General features: G+C 30.7%; 1 protein-coding gene across 1 annotated transcript in view; it reads left to right on the forward strand.

The window, feature by feature from the left end:
• The window catches only part of DSC1 (desmocollin 1), a 39,768-nt gene extending 27,892 nt beyond the window's left edge, over positions 1-11,876 (forward strand). Inside the window, exons 12-16 of the mRNA XM_051970299.1 lie at positions 1,560-1,772; positions 2,229-2,468; positions 5,264-5,385; positions 7,821-8,078; positions 9,058-11,876. Of these exons, the coding sequence (XP_051826259.1) occupies positions 1,560-1,772; positions 2,229-2,468; positions 5,264-5,385; positions 7,821-8,078; positions 9,058-9,255 (1,031 nt within the window). The 3' untranslated portion in view covers positions 9,256-11,876. The remainder of the gene's footprint in view (positions 1-1,559; positions 1,773-2,228; positions 2,469-5,263; positions 5,386-7,820; positions 8,079-9,057) is intronic.
• The last annotated feature ends 2,397 nt before the right edge of the window (positions 11,877-14,273 follow it).

Consider the following 14,273-nt stretch of genomic DNA (forward strand, 5'->3'; position numbering starts at 1 on the left):
AGAGTTGTCCATCAAACCATTGTTATTCCAGGACTAGAGTTTAGGAGACAAATTAGGACTGTATCAGTAGATTTGGAGATCATACATAGAAGGAAGATAGCCTTGCATAGGGAATCTCAGATTTAGAAAATTATTCAAAGGTCATCTAATCTGAATCCTATTAGAGTTGGATAAGAGTAAATAATTATATAAATATAATTAAATGTGCATTATTCAAAAGTAATCATATCCTACACTTTTATCTTTGGAATGGTTCTTCTAGTTCAATCAGAAGGCTTCATAATCTAACCTATCTCTCATCTAGTTCTTTTTCTCTTGCAGGTACAGTTACATCTTTACAAAACCTATTTTGTTTAACTTCTCTCAATCCTTACATATTGTTTAAAGATTTCCCAAATCCTTTTCCTTATTTTGTGAAGTAACAGGTAGTAGCTTCATAGTCTGTCATAAACCATTGACATAGAGTAGCAATCCTTTTTTCCTAGTCACTTTAAAATATATTTGAACAGAAAACATTTTAAATATGTATAGTGGTTTTATACTATTTCATTGATTAAAGTCATAGAAGAAAATAAGATCTGTTTTGTTAAATATGAAATAATCTCCAAATATTTCCTTGTACTTTTGATTTTGAAATTTTCTCAATCAAAATGCTATATTATAATCATATATAATTTGATGAACTAATGATTATTTTCCAAGCAAGGAAGAACAGTAAGGTAATGAGTTATACTTATATTTGTTCAATTCCCCAATCTAAGGTTTGGTTTATTAAATATATGTTTTGATGTTAAATAAATATGAAAAGATTCACTGTTATTATATGTAAGCAATTTTATTTATCAGTTCTCTTTAATCCAGTTCAACCCTGTTCACTAAATAGATATTTGAGGTATAAATAAAGAATATGTACCTATATATTAGATTTGGAGCAGCAAAGGAACTTAAGATGATTTAGCCTCATATCCTTATTGTCAATTTGTTGTAATTGATTTAGCATTCAGTCATGGGAACAATAAAATATACTTAAGATGAGGAAAATTTTGTATATTTAGGGAAATGATGAAAATAATTAAAAAGTAGTTTTGAATTCACTTTGAACAATAATAATTTTGCTCTTGTACCAACAAAGACCTTTAAGATTGGCTGGTGTGTTCCTTGTTTTACAGTCCTTTCCCCAAATTAAGTACCAAATAGATCAGGTGATTTTTGTGGAAAGTCATGATGTTAATCAGTGACAAAGGTTAATAATAATAATGATGATGATGATGATAAATATATAATATTTACTATATGCCAGAAACTAAGCTAAGCAACTTATTAATATAATCTCATTGGCTACTCACAACAATTTTAGACATATTATTCCCATTTTACAGCTGAGAAAATTGAGGCAAATAGATACTAAATGTTTTAGTATAGAATTGAACTTATGTCTTCCTGTATTTTTTCTACTGTACCACCTAGCTATCCCAATTATAGATCTTTCCATTTAATATATGAATAATGAAATAAAGAAAATCAATTTTAATCCAATATTTACTATGCTTCTGTTTTAGTTGGCAGGTCATGCACTGGTACGTTGGTAGTACTTCTGGAAGATGAAAATGATAATTCACCAATAATTAAGAAAAATGTGACAATTTGCCGTCATGGGGATGAAGGTGGTGTGATAGAAGCTGTGGATCATGATGGACCTAGAAATGGTCCACCTTTTGAATTTATATTGGACAATCAGTCTAATAAACTTTGGACAATACGAAAAAAGTCTGGTATGTAAAGATAAGAAATGTATCTACTTATAATCCACTAAAATCCTTATATCTTCTTATTACAATGAAAATTGTTAGCATTAGTTTGTAACAATCTCAGATATTATGAAAAGGTAGAAAAGTATTATTTAAAAAAAACATTGCATGTGCTTCCCTGCTCTGCAAATCCTTTAATGGATAAAGCCTTTAAGGACAAAAAACGTGTCAATGTTCATATAGGAATATGTAATTTGTTTGTTTTGTTAATGTTTAAATGCCATGAGATTTAAACTGAGCTTTTCTTTAAGAGTTAAGGGATAATTCCATCTCTTTTATCCTCAAAATAAATAACTCCAAATAAAAATATCCATATGACTTTTCTTTTTACCCAAGAACTTTTATCAAAATACATAAATTGATTATTAACTTACATTGAAAAGTCTTGTTAATATTAGGCCAATACTTCTCTTCAATCAGATACATCTGCAATAATTCATCCAAAGGATGGCCTCAAGAGTGATTTTTATTCAGTGCCTATTAGAGTAGAAGATCGACATGGCCTTGGTAGAGTATCTCACTTGCAAGTCAGATTGTGTGATTGTACCTTACCAAGTGATTGCAAATTACCTGGTCGGGTGAGAGATGTAGAACCTTCAAATATACGTCTTGGAAAATGGGCTATCCTTGCAATGGTGCTGGGTTCTGCACTGCTACTATGTAAGTATAATTATTTACTTTATCTTTCCTCAAATTAAATTAAATGTGTTTTTTTTGAGATCAGAAATATCTTTTTCATAATATCTAATTTATGAACTTCTATAGAAAATTAATTACAGAACTACATGGGGACTTTGTCTACATTAGACTTTGTCTAATCTTCTCATTTTATAGATAGGGAAACGAGGTTGGGCAATACTTACTTGAGGGAGATAGCTAGGGAATAGCTTAATTTAAAGCTACCATTGTTCTTTTCTTACTCTGAGGCATTGGACATCTCTGTCATGTCTGAGGATTAACATATCCCATGCTATCAAAAAAAGAAGTGCATCGCATTTTGTGATTCTTTAGCAAGGTTTTTGTGAGTCACATAGATCATCTCCTAGCCATGGTCTTAGGGTTACTCATTGTCCTCCTTAAGGAAAAAAAAAGAAATATATTCCTGAGTATGATACTTGAATCTATCCATAGCAGAAATTCTATTCCTCTTTAGAACTATGGCTATTCAGATATGAATTAGTAATTTTCTTAACACAAATTTAAATGTAAGAGTCTAGTCTGTGGCTCACTATAAGATTATGGATTTAAGTCTGGAAGGGATCTTAGAGGTGATCTAGTCTAATCTTGACATTACATATGAGGAAATTGAGTTCTAGAGTGATTTTCACTTGCCTATAGTTGCACAGGGAATGGTAGTCTTGAACCCAAGTCTTCTGACTCCAAATGCAATTCTCTTTCTACTGTTTCATGCTCACTCTGCCTTGAATCTTTTCTATTTAAATATTTAAACTTCTAATACCTAATAGCTGTCCCCCACTCCAATTTACTTTACCCTAGAGCTGCCCCATCATCTAAATACATTTTGCTTAACCCCAAAACCTACATGAAACCTAATAACCTGTTCTTAACCTAATTAAGGAGCACATATAGGCCAATAGACACTAATGTCCAAGTGCCCACTATTGTTCTGCTACTTATTGTCTCAGGTGCCTTGGTGGCTCATTCAGGATATTAGCAATTGTTAACTAATGAAATAAATTAAATATGCGTACTTTGAAAAATACAGATTTCTTTATCATGTGGCCAACTCCTGCTTTAAATAATATCACTCTAAATGGGTAGAAGTCAAGCATCATGAAGTAAAGCCACTGTTCTGGAAATCATTTCTAGGTTTCAGTAATAAAATAGTGAAATTATAAGTGACAGGGTTTTTTTTTTCATCTTTATTAAAATTCTACGGGACAGAGCTTCAAATAGTCTTTTAATGTGCTTCATCCTCCCTCATACAATTTCATATCTTGTGTTCAGTGGAATATGACTGATGGATGGTAGAGAGGTGGAAAAATGTCAAATAAATAAAAGATAGTTCCTCCAAGGAGTTTTATAGTTTATAGTAGTTTATAGTGTGGTTAATTCAGATCATGTTTACATTTGTAGTTTTTCTTAATCATTCTGTTATGAACTTGGGGTTGGCTTTGGAGGCAGTAGCATGAAGTGATAGAGGAAGAGTTTAAAACCATCCTCTAACACTTACTAGCCATGTGATCCTATCACTTGTATGCTCTAAGCATAATAAAATGGAGATAACTTGTAGTACCTATTTCATAGGGTCCTCATAAGGAACATTTAATATACAATATCAAAAAATATATTTATAAAGCACTTTACAAACTTCAAAGCACAATATAAAGTCAACTATTATTATTTAAACCAGTGATCGTTTAATCTCAAGATCAATTTGATGCAATGGAATATATTCAAAGCCTAGAATTACTTGTATTTCCCTATATAGTTTTAATCAACCCCCCCCCCCCAAGGGGAAATCATCTCTCCAAAGTTTTTGTTTTGTTTTGTTTTATGATTAATTTTATTTTTAAATACTACAACTGACTGAGAACTTGGAGGGATGGAAAGGAATTAAGGGTACAATAGGAAGTAGGAGAGGGAAAGATCAGAATGATGAAGAAAATGGTGGAGATAGTTCTTCTACCTCAAATGCTCCCAAAAGGGGATATGTGCTAGTAGGGAGTGGGACGCAATGAATCTGAGGTCAGAGGATTTGAAATCAAATTTCATTTCAACTTACTATCACCTATGTGATCTTGGTTGGGTCTTGGTTTTCTTCCCAAAGGAGAATTACAGTCAATTTCTAAACTGGGCACAGTAATTTCTAAAAAGGGCACAGTAACTCAGGAGCTGGAAACAACCTAATGCTTTGAAAGGTCTATGATATTATTTGTGTGGATACCTCTAATCTCCTCTATGATTTTTCCTTCTTGTTTCCCTATAAATCTCCCAGAGAAAAAGTTATGTATTGGATGGCTTACTATTATTCTTTTAACTTCCTGACATATAAGTTCAGAAAACAGCATTGGGCCTAGAATCCAAAATTCTCTTGTTTTTTAGTCCCAGTAATTATTAGTCTGTTTTGTCATGTATTATGTTAAAACTCTTATTGAGTGTATTACCGGTGAACCAAATTAATAAATCGGTGGTCTAATTTTATATATTTTTTAATTTAGATTTCTAAAGATAATTTAATTATATGAATCATTCTTTTAGCAAAATAAGAAACTAAAATGTATGAATTTGTTAACATCTTTTTATAAAATTCACTACTGTCTTTCCCAATGTGTCTATCTGTTTTTTTTTTTTTTTAAGTTGTAAGAGGGAGCAAAGTTTTTGAGAGGAATTTACAATTTATCAATAAGCTAAGAATCTTGGGAGCATCCACAAAAAAAAATCCAATAAAAATTTAGACAAATGGAAGATTTAACTCAAGTACTTTGTTTTAGGTGTCCTGTTTGCATGTTTCTGTGTTACCACTAAGAAGACAGTACAAAAATGCTTTCCAGAAGATATAGCTCAACAGAATTTAATTGTATCAAATACAGAAGCACCAGGAGAAGAAGTAATGGTAAATATTTTATATATTTTGGGGAGTTTGTTTTTGATTTTGTGATGTGGCATTCAAATGTTTTCTTTTTTCATATTTTCTTCTTTAGTTTATTATTTTATGATTTTTTGGTTTCATAGTTTTTTAGTTTTATTATTTTATAGATTATATAAATATGATGCTTGGCTCAATTCTTCAGGAGCACAATGCATAAGGAGAACATTGGGCTTCCTCCTCACCTCCCATATTGCTCCAATTAAAGTTGGAAGATTGTGGCTTGAGAGTGAGGAAAGAGTATCTAGGAATTGGGATGGTAAGCAATGTCAAATGCTATAGAAAAATCAAGAGAGATAAGTAGAGAGAAAAGACCAATAATTTAAAAAATAAGAGATTATTGATATATTTGGAAAGTGCAGTTCTAATCAAATAATAAGGTCCTAAGCCAGGGTGTGAAATAATGAAAAGTGAGTTGATGTAGAGAAGTCATGGCAATGACTGTTGATAATTTTTTAAATAGTTTGACTACAAGTCATTCACAATGAAAGCTTTAGTAATCATTTAAAGTATTTGACTTGTTTAGTCAGAAAAGGAAAAGGTTCAGATAAAAGTGATAGTTCTCTTCAATTACTTTTAGACTTATATAGAAAAGGGATTAGATTTGTTTTGTTTGGCCAACTCAGAGGGCAGAATTAGGAAAAATGAATAGAAACAATGACAAACTTGTTAACTATTAAAGCTATACAAAAGTCCAATGGAAGGAAATGGTGCTTTCTATCTCATAAAGACCTTAAAGTAGAGGCTGAGTGACCATTTGTTAGGTAATTGCCAAATGTACACTTGCCAACAAGATTATTTTATGGAGAATTCATGGAAGACAAGTGGTCACATGGTGGTCAGAAAAAGTGATATAAGGACACTCTCAAGGATTCTTTTAAGAACATTAAAATTGAATGAACAACATGGAAGACACTGGCACAGGACCTCCTTTTTCCCCCATCATGGTATGCCCTCATCAGAAAAGGTATTGTGTTCTATAAGCAAAGTAGAATGGAAGTAGCTCAGAAGAAATTCAATATGTGCAAAATTAGGGAATCCACCCCAAATGTGGCAGAGAATTTCAAGCTCAAATTGATCTGATCAACCACAATCAGACACACCATAACTTGACATAAAGATAACATTTTGCTCTTCTTTGAGAATAATCAACTAGTTAGAATATATAGAGGTCCTTTCTAACTCTGAACTAATGTAATTTTGATCCACAAGATTCTGTCTTTATTAAGTTATGACAGTTTCCCTTCTTTCATATTACAGTATTTGTTTAAAATATTTTGGTTCCTTTTTGAGATTTGGGTTTGGGTTTGATTTTTTTGGGGGGTCCTTTTGTGTTCATTAATCTGTTTGGGTAGATGACTTTTACTGAAAAAAAATCTTTTAAAATTTATGTTGTTTAAATGTTTTTCTTATATTTATCTTGCACTTACTCTTTGGGTCTATCCTTCTACTTTTGCACAGTCTGAGCTCCTGAGCAACTTCAGCTTCTTTACGTTGGGTAACATGGAGTCATCTGCTGGGGTCCCTGCCATGAGTAATCTTGTGGAAGAGAGGCCTGACCCCATGTGGTTTTCATCCTTTTTTTCATTAGAGTCAATGCTCTGCCTTTTTGCCTATGGCAATGGGTGATGTTATGTAATCCCTTCATTCTCCTTGCCTTATATGGATAGACAGAATCAATATCACTGCATCTTCTGGGATGGGACAAGGATAGGGGAGGTATTTTAGGCAAATGTACAACAGTTATAAGAGATTCTTACATCCAGATCCCCATCAACAAATCTAAAAGATGACTTGCATTATATAGCAAGTGTGTAGATTTATTTGGTAGAGTAGTCCTGAGTAAAAGATCTTTATGTAAAAATTTTTTGATGTTTATTAATGAATTTTCTATTTTTAAAAAACCCTTCAGAGTAAAACTTTCTGCCTTCTTGTCTTATAGAATCTGTTGTAATTCCTACATTAATTATTTTCTTTTGAAGTTTTACATTGAAAACATTATATAAAGCTTCCATTTTACCTTCTTCCTGGTCAAGTGAGGCAACACTTTTTTTTTTTTTTTTTTTTTTAGGAATAATAATTTAACTTCAAGTAAACATCTTTGCTTTTTTTAGACATAATATGAAATCTTCTAAATCTATAGAAATAACAAAATACCAATTTATTCTTTTACTGTGTAGATCAGGTCTTTTTTTTTGTTGATAGATGTTTATCATATTTAAAATTTTAAAGGACCCTTGCTTAATTGTTTTCATTTCATACTAGGATGTTAAACAAAAACCTAACTTCTGAGTCTTATGATTTTATCTTATTGGGTAGGAAATATCAAATGAAAAATCTATAAAAGGAATAAAGCCAAACTATTAACATTATTTTATATGATTTTAAAATTTTATCTTTAGGAAGCAAATATTAGACTTCCTACACAAACTACAAATATTTCTGAGCCAATAATCTCCACTGGGACACTTGGTGGACAGGCAACCAAAACCGGTGGGCAACAAAGTTTTGAAATGGTCAAAGGTTACACATTGGAATCAACCAAAAGTGGAGGACATCAGACATTGGAATCATACAAAGGATCAGGACAGGGACTGGTGGATAGTGGAAGATATGCATATACTGACTGGCACAGTTTTACCCAACCTCGCCTTGGTGAAGTAAGCTATTATCCCAAGTTCACATTATATATGTGTGTATATATATGTGTGTGTTTTATGTCATAGTGTGATCATATATGTATAACAAACTTCAGTGTATTTGATGCTGCTGGTCATCCTGTTACTCTCAACAGCAATGTGTTACAGTTTAATCTGATTTTTCAGCTTATAACTTATGGTTTCCTTGATTTTTCTTCAACAAATTCTTTTACCATCACCTTTTAAAAGTGATAGTAGACAAAGATATTTATGGACAGGCATATGTTTTAGTGAGGGATAAACAGTTGACATCTTTCTTGCTTTAATATTATCAATAACATGAAGTTAAATAAGGTTTATATAATGATGAGCTTATCATAAATTAGAAATATATTTGATGCATTTAAAATAAGCATCTGGCACTAAAACACATAATTTACAACTATAATATATGTGACTATCAAGTGCATTCAATAATCAATGAGGAACTCAGAACAACATTTGACATCAGCTAATATGGTTAATGGCATGATTATTTTGATTCTTTATCTTTCATTTTGATTAATATAGAGATTTATCACCTAATATAAACATTACCTAGTTTAAAGTATTCAAATATTATAGTTCTGTAGCTCCATGTAAACCTTACAGACAACATAATTTCCCTTGAATATGTAAAACACTTATTTAGCAGACAAATTAAAAACCTCAAATATTTTTGGGTTTAACTGGAAAGATGCTAGCTATTTTTATAATAGATATATAATTTAATTTATACCTTTGTAAATCACTAGAAACATTTATTTGCTAAATATTTATTTTAAATATGAATATAATTTAGACCAATCATGTGCATTTTTTATATGTAGGAATCCATTAGAGGACACACTCTGATTAAAAATTAAACAATAAAAGGTAAATCAAAGAAATTATTTTTATGTGAATATGTTTAGGTGTTTTTTAAAAAAATAATAATAAAATGTCTTTTCTTCATCTACAGAAGGTGTATCACTGTGGACAAGATGAAGAGCATAAGTATTCTAAAGACTATGTCCTTTCATATAACTATGAAGGAAAAGGATCTATAGCTGGCTCTGTAGGCTGTTGCAGTGATCGGCAGGATGAAGAGGGACTTGAGTTTTTAGACCATCTGGAACCCAAATTTAGGACATTAGCAAAGACATGCATAAAGAAATAAAGTGGGAGGAAATGGGGTATTGTGTAAAGAACATACAATCTGGAATCAGATGACTGGGTTTAAAACTTGATTGTTATTAGTCCATGCTACTTTTAGTAAGTCAATGAAATCAAATGTTTGTAAAGTATTTTGCAAATACTAATGCAATATATGTGTGTGAGCTACTATTAGTATTATTAAGCCATACTTTTTCTTCATTCATCTGCAAAATGAAGAGTTTAGAGTTGATCCTTCCCAACTCTAAATCATATAATCCTAGTGACAACTATAAATGACTCTTTTAGAGTTTTGGTTTTTTTTTACAGGGATTGTAAATCAATTTTTTTTTGTCAGAATCTCTGAATCTTTCTGTATCTCTTTCTTCTCCTTCTCTCTCTTTTTCTCTCTTTATAGAAAGGTAAACTTCATCAAGGTTTGATTCAGTATTTTAATTTTAAAAGGTTATCAGTTATTTCCTTTGTTCACTTTATGCAACAATTTGTCTTCTTTTCCTATGCTTTAATACAGAACAAGCAAGTGATGATCTACTTGGAATTTTTTATGCAATCTTGTACATTACATATCTTTTCTATGAATAGAGATACCTGGAAAATAAGTAGATTGTCGAGGATAATGAAATGACAGATTTTAAGCTTGTTTGGTTATAAATGAGCCCTCTTGCTCTGATTTAGTTAATATCTAAATGTAAGAATTTTAATATTTAAGAAGAGAAGAGGTTGAGGAAGAAGAGGGGAATACTGGAGCTGATCTGGGAGCTAGAAGGTCTGTATTCAAGCCTCACCTCTGATACATACTGGGTGTGTGATCTTTACCCTCACAGTCACCTAGGCAATTTTCTAAGACTATATATTTTAGAAAAGATGCATATAGCTGCAAAGTTGGAAGGAGTTTTCTCTCCAGAGAGTTCTTTATATCAATGAAATCACATGTCCAATTTTTGGCCTAAAATATGTCAGTATTCCTTGGTGGAGTCTTTGGAATTACAATTAAAAATCAGCTTCAAGCACCTTACTCCAGAGAGCAGAGTTTGCCTGAAATAAGCGTAATTCTCATATATGTAAATATATTTACATCTCTGAATTTTTGTTATTACATATGTCATGGATAATTTATTAAATCTCTCTGTTTACAAGGTGTTGTGTAAATGCAAAACAAAATATGAAAAAATATTGGGATTATTGAAATTTCCTTTTGACAGAGAAATGAAAATAAAAGCAATGCTAAAGATTTTTCAGAAAACGAGAGAAGTAAAACTGACATGTATGTATATAAAATAATTCAAGTGAATTTTTTAAAGTTTTAAACTTCTCAATTATACATCAATCCAGAAAAGAGCACAGATTTGTTTTTTTATGCAAATATTTGTTAAGAGATTTGATTATTGGACATGAAATATCAATGGATAAAAATTACAAATGACATAGAAATGGTTTTCTGTCTAAAAAATAGGTTTCTCTTTGTCAATTAATTGATTATATAGTTGAATAGGGTACCTGGTTGGGCTTTTATTTTTCTCCCTATACTCTCTTTTTCTCCTCAGTGACAATTTCCATTCTATGTGTTCCTTAAAATGAAAGTGTATGTTGGAGCAGAAGAGAGACATATATTTCCCCCATTGCACATATTACTCAGTGTCTTATAAATGATGTTATAAATGTTATACACATTATGTAAAACATTTTTAAATAACAAATATATGATGTAATAAATGGCACAAGTTAAATTGATTTGTTACACCAAAGACATTTCAAAAGAAAGGTCTATATCTCATTTGCATAGCAACTCTAAGGAAAGGTGATAAGTACTGACAAGAAAGTGGTGAGGCTTTATTAGCAACATAAAAAGCTATTTGCAAGGAGTTTTGTGGAGAAAGATAAAAAGGTAATGCTACAATATTAATTTGCTCCCAACTTTACTTTCTATAATACACTGAACTCAACATTGTTTTAGGGAAGAAACAAAAAGGAAACATGTTTCTAATCATCATTGCATAAAAGACAAATGATTTTGGTGGTGTAGAAGCTCCCACCACCAAGGCAGATTGCAACTCATCTTTAACGCATTGTCATAGAGAGTTTCATGTAGCTCAAGAAAGTTATATTATCTTGTGTCAGTAGCAAATGCCAGAAATTTGAACCCTGGTCTTCCTGATGTCAAATCAAGCATATTATCCAGTACAGCTTGTTGGCTTTCATGTATGTGAACATAAAATTTTATGTTTCAAACATGTATTTTTCTTCAAGTTAGAGAATCTATCATTAAAATTCTGGGAAAAAATGTGCAGAAGTCTGGGGGAAAAGAGAAGTTCTAAGTTGATTTTCACTGTTTAAAAACCACTTGGATATCATTAGTTATTACCTCAGAAATATCAGTTAAATTCTATGTTAAAATTAATATGATTTTTTGAAGACAGTGCTATGATTGAAATTATAATGTGTCAGAAGTTTCAGAATTTAACATGGCCTACAAATTAATAAGCTAATACTTATTAACCTATACAAATGATTATTTTCTGTACTTCTAATATTTTAGTCCTTAAAAACAGATTTCTAATGGAGTGAGTAGCCAGTGTAGGGTGGGAAGGAAGAACTGTATTTTGCAATAAATTTGTTTTTTTCTGCTTTTCTTTGTATTTTTTCCTATATGCATATTAACATAGTGAGATTTTATATATATATATTTATATTTATATGTATATGTATATATTTATATATATATATGTACATCAATTCTCTTCATCAATAAGAATTAAAATTTTAGGTTACTTCTAGCTTTTCATAGATGTAAATCCCATTATGACATTAATGAAAGAGTTTGCATATTGTTCAAAGGCAAAATATATCAATGATTCTTTTAAATTGGGAAGTTATATACCATTCTTTTGTGTAATTTTAATATTATGTGTGTTTCTTTTTCCCTAGGAAAATTTTTTCTTCCTACAAGAAAGTTATATGCCTTCAGAGGTTTATTCACAGACTTTCAAAAAGCTATCCTAATCTACCTTAAATTAATATGCTTAACTCCAAAGGGAGAGTCCCAAATGTCAAAATAATAAAATCAATATTCTGAAATTGTCTTTAAACATAAATAATTATTTACCCTTTGGCAAAATTGTGTTTCAGAATGCACAAACTTGCCCAGGATATGCTTTAGTAACCCTTGATCCTATCTCACCTGTCTTCTTATCATTTTGAAAAATGACATTAGCATTGAAACAAGTATAGAAGTGATACTGAGTAAGAAATTTCAATCAATAAGCATTTATTAAATACCAAGTATGCGGCAGACATTGTTTTAGGCACTGGTAACAAAGATAAAAGTAAAAGAGCAAGGATATCATAATTAAATTATTAGGACACAATCAAAATTCAAGAATATAAAGCTACTTAAAGTCCAAGAATCTAAAGATACTTTGGGAATCATTACTCTTTGGCAGATAAGAAAATTGAAATTCCAAAAAGCAGAATGATCTATCTTAGGTTCCTTAGCAAATTAATGACAATGCCAGGAATAGGCCATTGGTCTTCACAAAAGATATGGTCACAAATCATCAGGAAATTTCATGGACTGCCAGTGGTTGGTGGAATCCATTTTGAAGAATAATGATTTAGGAAATTAGAGCATATATGATACCCCTGGTACCATAGTATTCATAGTATCAGGGACCTAAGAGAATTGTTATTTATAGGTTTCTATAATCATAATTTATAGAGCAATCATTAGTGTTGTCATGTGGTTTGTATGTGTGTGTGGGAGTGGGAAATTAAAAAAGAACATCAGTAATATTAAGTTTTTCTGGAACAGTTAACCAAAATTTGAAGTAATAGAGAGTCAACCTCATGTTTAATTTTCTAAATGAATTTTCTAAAATTTCATTAAAAAGGTATTGATTTAGATTAATTTTGTTAAGGTATGATACTATTTTAAGCATGTAGGTGTAATACTAATTACCTGTGAATTTTGTCTTAAGTACAACTTCTTGTCTTAAGTACAAGTTCTGTAAACACAACAGTTTCATGACTATGAGAAGAGGAAAAAAAAATTGAAGGGACATCCTCACCCTATTTCATATCCCCAAGTATCTCTTACTCATAGGGAAGAATTATGTGGGAGTATTGAAGTATATGAAAATTAAGTGTAATTATCATAAATGAGTTTCACTAATACCAAGTTCCTCATTAACCCTTAAAAGTTTTTAATCTTTTGTGTTCGTTAAATGTAGATGGCTTTGTATAAATTGAAATATTTTTTAAAATTCTTCAAGAAAATATGCTTATAGTGGTTAGAAAAGTTTTGTATTATTACTATAGATAATGCATTTTTAAATAACTACTAAAAGGGAAGCAAATTCCAGTATTATGGCTTGTTAAATTTGAGGGTGGGAGGAAAAAAGCCTAGTCCATATACTTGAAGTCTAGACATATTCAAATAAAAATTGGTCAAGGAGACTGATAAATCATGGAAATATTCTGTCCTGGACATTCTAATCACCTTTTGTCAATTAGTCACAAAAAATTGTGAAAGACTAATGACTGGTGTTGGCTACAGTGTATTTTCTTACTGATATAGGGAATAATAAAAATAGGAAAAAAGTAGTAAAAAAAAAATAGAAAAAAAAGACCCTGATAAAGGGAAGACAATATTAAGTAGGTATAACAGACATGTGCAAATTACAGCAAATCAAATTTAGTTTTAAGTGAATATAGTGATTTTTCAAAACAATTTTAAGGATGTCTTAGGAACTCGAAGATTGTTCACACTTATCGAGGCACTTATAGTCCACAATAGCAAAATGAAAAGTTTGCCATGATTCTTGTCCAATATATATGCAAACTAAATGAAATTAAGTGAAAGGAATGCTTTGTAAACATAGAATAAAAACAAAATTTCATAAAAAGGTAATGTCTCAACTATTTTATTCAGAAAGTATGTTTTATTATGAATAGAAACTAATCAAATATTTTTCAAGTTATCTAATATATTTAATTAATTCCACTGTTTTCTAAAGCAGATTTCAT

The sequence above is a fragment of the Antechinus flavipes genome, chromosome 1, assembly GCF_016432865.1.
Source record: "Antechinus flavipes isolate AdamAnt ecotype Samford, QLD, Australia chromosome 1, AdamAnt_v2, whole genome shotgun sequence".
NCBI classification, from domain to species: Eukaryota; Metazoa; Chordata; class Mammalia; order Dasyuromorphia; family Dasyuridae; genus Antechinus; species Antechinus flavipes.